Raw genomic sequence first — 7689 nt, 5'->3', positions numbered from 1 at the left:
AGTCAAACTGTCTAATTGAAGCGATTACCTGTACCCTGTCAACACCTCCCTCCAATTCGGTAGTGTGTGATAACAAGTCCGTTAGAAAGCACGTGCCGATCGAGACATTGTATTGCCAATTTTCGCACATAGGATCTTTATTGCGTGTAGTGTTGAATTTTGTAAATAATTTGGATATCTGTAGCATATTATTTTATAGTCTTGATCAATACCCTAATAGTATTAATAAATTAAACATCATGCCGTAATGATAATTTTTTTAACTGCTACACGTATCAGTTGCACTGATTCGTAAATTGATATCGGCTTATTCAAATCTAAAGAGTGCAGATTATACTTCTAGATTCTAAATTTTATACTGTTGATTGGCGTGAAATATACATGTATGTTCATGCACATGTATATATAGTATAAGTTTTTAACGTTTAGAATGTCACACATGTAGAATGTACCTGTGTACGATTGATTCTTGTTACGATGTTGTAGAGCTTTATTGCTTTCGAATTTTTAAACTCTGCGTAGAAGTGAGAAAATTACCATTTTAAGGAAAATGACAATTGAATTCTGTATGTACTTGTAATGTTAGTTTTACCCGAGTTTTGTTCCGTTATTATCGCATCATGAAAATAATAGGTGCGCATGACTAGATCAAAGCAGTAGTCGGTCTTGATATTACGAGCTTAAATGATTTTGTTCTCCTGATATTGTCTTGGATAATTATAAAATAAGAAATATAAACTCTGGCAGATTGAATTTTGGTTAAAGAATGTTGTCAACTGACATGATAATCACGAAATATTTATACAATTGTATCAACTTTGGACGATGAAGATTGTTTTAACAGACCGCCGAACCCGTGAATCGTGACAGATGGAAATTACCGGCCTCTTTAAGAAGTAAAAGTGTGATGAAATGTTTGAAGTGTAAATGATTATGTTAGTTACTAATGATTTAATTACTTATACAGTGGAACCCCGTTATTACGTTCCCCTTTATTACGTTAGTCCGCATATTACGTTGGAATTTCAAAGCACAAAACCATTTCTTAACAAACCTATATAAAATAGACCTCGTTATTACGTTGTCCTAAAATGCCGGGACTCGGTATTACGTTGTAAAAATGCCGACAAAAACGTAATAAACCCCTAATTATTCAATAGTGATTCTCAAAATAATAAGCCATTCACACCTTGACTGCCTGAGGCAGTCACCACGTAAATTTCCTGGTCTGTTTGGGGATTAGAGACGCTTGACTGATCACGCTTTGATAGATCTAGCGACATCAATACAGGTGAATACCCCGTATAGAAGCCAGTGATAAACAATTAAATAATGTTTATTTAGAAATTGTACTCTATGAAATTTACTTCATTTTTCATATTTTGATAATCAAAGAAATAATTTCTCAACCACCTGCGTGTTCGCATAGTGTGATTACCTTCGCTATTAAAACACTATTCACGGACAGCTTTGGTACCAAACAAGAAAGACAAAATTTATCGTAGCAATGTTACAACCGCTTGGGTAACTGCTTGGACATAGGTGACTAAAGGTGTTGAATTAAAAAAAATGTTCGTTGTTTGGACATGCAGCTTGGGTGTTCGTAAATCTCGTCCATACATACACCAATCTATCGGCCGATTTGTGCACGGCATAAACCTCAGTGAATATTTTAAAATCCCTTGATGTGCACGTGATTTTAGTGCCATCATTTAGCATTATAAATGAAATCTCCGTGCATCATTATATATATATTTTTTTAATGTGGATTGCGATTAAATTGTTCTCCGTGCATGTTTATCGTTGGTGAGAAGTGTGCAAGTGTTGGGTATCGTGTGCGTTTTGTGTCTATAGTTTTGTTGTTTTTTGGGTGGGATTTTTTTTATTGTGTTGTGTATTGTGTAATTAGAGAACTTAATAAAAACGATGTTTTGTTATTTTTTAATACGAATGTTGAATACGAACCGGAACGAGTTATTGAGAGAAATTTACATGAACGCATTGTTTTAAAGTTGAACAAAATGGCGGTCCAAACGAATGCAGAAAAAGCAACGTTTATCAAAACATCCTTATGTATCCTACACCGAAATAAAGAAAAGGGATAAGAACATGAAGAATTACGGACATTAAAGATAAGATGTAAATAAAACAAAGTATCATAGTCTTTTAAACAAAGAAACAGTAAAGATATATTCACACACCCCTACACGGAGTACCAACGGACGATATACAATTTCCAAATATTTTTAATGGATTTAACTGGGAACGTTTATTACGTTGCCCCCGGTATTACGTTATTTTATCGTGACAAAATGGAAAACGTAATAACGGGGTTCCACTGTAGTTACATAAAGTGCTTCATTATTTGTTTCTGTGCATACGGTACACAGTTTTGTATATTTATTTGTAGGGATCATATGTATGTACAATGTAAGCACTGGCAAATACACTGAACACGTACATTAAATTTTTAGTGTTTTGAAATACATGTAAATGTTAACATTATCATAATTTATTTACTAATTCAAATGGTTAAATCCAATGATAGAATGTGTTTAATTCACAATAATCAATAAAGTAGGCACATATTGGCTACTTATGCAAAGCTAGAAAATATGCGATTCAATTATCCAGACGCTTCATTTATCCGGACGATTTTGCTGGGAACCAAAGTGTCCGGATTAACGAGGCTCCACTGTATATCAATATATACCGTATATACTTGCCTATAAGTCGGTTTGCCTATAAGTTGGTTGTATAGTTTTTAGGTTATTTTGGAGGGAAATGCCATTGACCCATTTATAAGTTGGTCTAAATTTTTTCAAAAATCAGTTTACAATTTCAAATCAATGCTCTAATGTTTTACCTGTGTTTCAAATAATATTTTGATAAATGCGCCGATATTTGATTCTTTTTCTCGACAAATCAATTTCATATCAATACTCTAATGTAATTTATCTGTGTTCCAATAATATTTTGGGATATGACATCAATATTTCATCTTTTATTCTCAATAAATTAATCAGTTACTATTTTATTTATTTTGTCCATGTTTTTGTTGTTTAAAAAATACTAGGCTATACATTACGCCATCCAGAAAAATACTAATCTTCTTAGGACACTCCTATAAGTCGGACATAGAGTTAAGTTCACGGGATCTTGATTGTGTATGAAGATGCTATTCTTTATGGTAGTTCATTTTCTTCTTTTCATGTAGAATTTGAATTCATAGGCACATCCATAACATGAAACAGCAACTGTTACAATAAATTACACTACCACACAGACAACTGCTGTTTCTCTGTGTGGAATACCTACGTGAACAGTCCGGGTATCTGTAGAAGCCTGGATGACACCTGTTACAAGTCCGTCCTCCATAGTTCGGACGACATGGGCACTGACCGTCCTCTCGACACACTTTCTGTATGGAACCCGGTTCAGCACATTGACACTCTGCAAGTCAGTATTTGAAGTTTACTTCTTAATATTTGTATCCTTGGAAATTTCCACCCCTATCTTATTCTTACCCAATTTGCCCTCAACTTGAAATGGTAAATTCAAAACTGGGCAACCATATACACCAGACCTGTGATTCTTCCGTCGGAAGACAAAATCTCCCGAATTTGAGCCCCCCTTCCGTTCCTTCCATTAAAATGTAAAATCTTCCGTCATTTCAAATTTTCAACAACAAAAATTTTCTGAGCGCTATTTTTCGATATTGATAAGGAAAAACCCCGAGACAATCGAAAGTCGTCTTTTGAATTACGTATTTTCCGATCGAGCTCGAGCTTCGCGATATTTGTGTAACTGAAAGTGTTTCCGGTCAAAACAAACCTCACAATTTCGTGTTTAATTCCATTTATTTCATAAGTATTTGTTGTTTATTTCACCTCAGCATTTGAGATACAGGTATATTGACGGTATATTTACCCGTCCATTCTTTTTCAGTTTTTTTTTTATCCCGGGATATTCATTAAAGTTTAATATATTTATACTTTGAATTTTCGATCAGCTGACTTGCATTTTCTGTTGTTACTTTGCAACTTGTTTTATAAAATCATTCCATCTGGTTTACCATAAGTGTGTTGCACTTACCGAAAGTGAACATTTGTTATTGTTTGGTACGCTAACTAAATTTCATTCCAGTTTTCTAGTTTCATATTACCCTTTTAATTCAAACTAGGAATAGAATAGCAAAATTTCCCCTGTGTTTCACTTGTTCATTCAGAACAACCCTCCTGTTTTTATTATAAATCAGTTCAGCTTATTCTACTTTGCTTGTAATTCTGAATTAAGCATTCTGGAAGACTTCGTAGCCATTGGTAATGTATTGATTATACAAATATTTTAGTGTGATAATTGTTATAACTTGTTATCTCTGTAATAAATATATAAATATAACAAGTTTTTTTTCATTTAATTGTGGTTTTTAAGGTATTGACTTAAGAATTATCAATGTTCTTAACACAAAAAAGGATTTATCAATGTTCTCAACACAAAAAGGATCTGATGATTATGAACTCAGACACTTGTAACACAAAAAAAAACAACTACTAGTAGCATGATTTCATTACCCAATGAACACACAAAAACGGTAAAAAAATGTCGATAAAAAATCTCCAGTTATCAGATCAAAACTCCAGCTGAAAATTTTCAAATCTCCAGTTGTGGCATGACAGTTCTGTCACAGGTATGATACACTATAAATGTTTTTACTGAAGAAGTAGTCAACTATTTTGAGGCAAATTTTAAATTGGACAAAATTGCCTTTGCAAATAGCACAAGGTAAATATATAATGAACAAACATCGAGTAGATTTCTTTTAGCACATGAATTTACATGTAAAGCAGATTTTTTATAGTACACTGTACATGAATTTGCATGTACAGCAGATTTCTTATAGTACATGAATTTACATGTACAGTTGTACATTATTTGCTACATTTTCTGTGTCTGAGTATATAATTAAACCACTTTCTATTCCATAAAATACATGTCTATTGGTACTAATCTTTGGGAAAAAATTGATGATGCAAACTTTATCAATTGAAAACGGAGAAACCACCTGAAATTACACATCTATTGTACAAATGAATGTTTTTCAAAGAAAAAAAAAATCCAAGATGTGAACAATGTTGTCTTTTCAAAAATCCAATTTACATGTACATGTCACTTGACCTTGCACTATACTGACCTTGACATGTGGGGTAACTGTAGTATCCTGCAGCACAGCGGTCACAGCGGGGGAACTGGAAGTTCTCTTTACACAAACACTGACCAGTAAGTTTGTCACAGATCTCCTCGGACGTCCCGGTGGGGTCACAATCACACACTAGAGGTACACAAGCCGTAAATCACACGCTAAAACAATGCTGACAGAAAGCTAGTCCATTTCACAAAAGCTGAAGATAGTATTCAAAAACATTCCCATGGAAGAACCAATTTAATGTTACTTCGATACCAATGTAAATTTGGGAAATCTAATAAGACCATTGTTGAAAGATACAGCAAGAGTTGTCAATTTACATAAGAGAAGAAAATTGTATGAGAGATTAATTCTATATATTCATTTCAAGAAAAGCAAAATAGAATACATCGAGTGCCTTAATTTGTAAAACTGGTTCACAAAATGAACTTAAAAATCTTTAAACCTCTCTCATCAATATGTTGTGGAATTTTTTTTTTGATTGCCAATTTAATAAAACCATTGTCAATGAGTTAAAACTGCAAGTTGGGTAATAGTAGTAACCATTGGCCCACTGACATGGTAACTGTGGAACATAAATCATTGACTTACAGGTGCATGCTGGGTAATTGAAGTAGCCATGAGCACACTGGTTACACTCCTTGCCAGCGAAGTTGGACTGACAAGGACATTGGCCAGTCTCCACGTCACAGTTGTTGTCCACAGATCCTCCATTGCTTGTCTCACATTGACAGGCTACAAAAAGATTACTGTGTGTCTAGTAACATGGTCACAAGATTACTGTGTGTTTAATAACATTGTAACAAAGAGGACTTCAATGAATTCCTGCAGGTTCACAAAACATTACTGTACAAGTACTTTTAATATGAAATGCACTAAAAATCAGCACCATTGCATATCATGCATCACTTGGGGGATAAACATAAATTGAGTCCAATGATAATCTATGAACAGTCATATTTTAGCACAAAACACTAATTAGCACTCTTACACTTCTGCCAAATGCTCTATAAATCCTTTCAATATGAGATATATATAACTCCGTATACTTACGAATGCAGTCTGGGAAGTTGTAAAAACCCGATTCACACATGTCACAGCGTCTTCCGACATAATTCTCCTTGCAAGGACAAGGGAGACCATTCAGGGAACAGACAGCGCCCTCTGTACCGTTCATGTGACACTGGCAGGGAATACAAGTTGGGTAACCCTCATATCCTGGGGCACAACTGCAAACGGTAAAAAATTCACTTAAGCTACACATACTTCTGATTCAGTTCGCTAACAAAGACCTCATGGTTCATACAGAAAATGAGCATCATATGAAAGACCCTGTCACTGCATTCAATAATAAACAACACAAATATGGAAAAATCATTAGATTACATTAGATTGACACATGATGCAGAGATATTTTTCTCTTTCCCTTCAGAGTTGGTCACACAGAAACATCACTGTCTTGACAATGGTCAGTATTACAAGCCGGTCAGTCTTACCGATCACAATTCTCCCCAGTGTACTCGGGACGACACAGGCATCTTCCAGACCCTTCCTCACACTCCCCCGTGGACACATTCAGGTCACACACACAGGCTGAAGGTTAAAGGTCACAATCATCAATAGCCAATCATTACATACCAGTGTGAAATCTGAATTATAACATATGACTAGTAGCTTACTTCTACATGCGTTTGTCTCATTCTTTGCGACTCCATAGGGCCTGTAGTAACCAGCCACACACTTGTCACAATTCACGCCATACGTGTTATGCTGAAAATATCCAATAATTCATCTTGCAAACACTTAACATTTCCGTATCCACTTCTTTATTAAAAAAACTATTTGCAACATTTGAGAGTTGATTTTCCCACTGAATTTTTGAACAGAAATAACCCTTAGAGGACTTTGTCATCACAAATTGACAGATGACCCACCTGACAGTTCTGGCAAACTCCGCCTCCTTCATAGTTACCATATTTATCCACACTGAGGCCAAGGCGGTCTACTTCCTCATCATAAATGCACTCCGTGGCATGACCGTAACACTCGCAGGCTGTACAAAGGAATTAATTCATAAAATATATATAAGTTGACCATAACACTCACAGATTGTACAAATGAATTAATTCATAATATATATAACCAGGTAGACAGTAACACTCACAGGTTGTGCAAAAATAAAAATCATAAAATACATCAAATTGGAGCAATCTCTGGAGTCTAGGAAATTGGATTCTTCTCATCATTTCCAGTCTTTCATGCTATATCTAAGATTTGTACTACATTCTATAGATATTGATAAATTCACAGACATGAAATCAAGACACGCTCTGTCTAACTTATGGATTTGAACCTGGGATCCTCGATTTAACAGTTCAGCACTTTCCAGTCATACGTTAATCACACATCCTCATGACAAATACAACACATGACAAATGACATATGTGATAGTATAAATATGAATTTCTATATGTATTTATCCG

The 7689-nt window shown here is 34.7% G+C and overlaps 1 protein-coding gene across 1 annotated transcript in view; it reads right to left on the bottom strand.

Annotated features, from left to right (window-relative positions):
• Positions 1–7689, bottom strand: part of LOC125671498 (laminin subunit alpha-like) — a 76394-nt gene that overhangs the window by 60128 nt on the left and 8577 nt on the right. Inside the window, exons 5-11 of the mRNA XM_056163980.1 lie at positions 7141–7259; positions 6886–6976; positions 6703–6799; positions 6260–6435; positions 5798–5941; positions 5195–5332; positions 3319–3453 (exon numbers count right to left, since the gene is read on the bottom strand). Coding sequence (XP_056019955.1) covers positions 3319–3453; positions 5195–5332; positions 5798–5941; positions 6260–6435; positions 6703–6799; positions 6886–6976; positions 7141–7259 — 900 coding nt within the window. The remainder of the gene's footprint in view (positions 1–3318; positions 3454–5194; positions 5333–5797; positions 5942–6259; positions 6436–6702; positions 6800–6885; positions 6977–7140; positions 7260–7689) is intronic.

The sequence above is a fragment of the Ostrea edulis genome, chromosome 4 (assembly GCF_947568905.1).
Source record: "Ostrea edulis chromosome 4, xbOstEdul1.1, whole genome shotgun sequence".
Lineage (NCBI taxonomy): Eukaryota > Metazoa > Mollusca > Bivalvia > Ostreida > Ostreidae > Ostrea > Ostrea edulis.
Note: the sequence above shows the minus strand (reverse complement) of the source record. Positions and strands in the feature narration are given on the sequence as shown.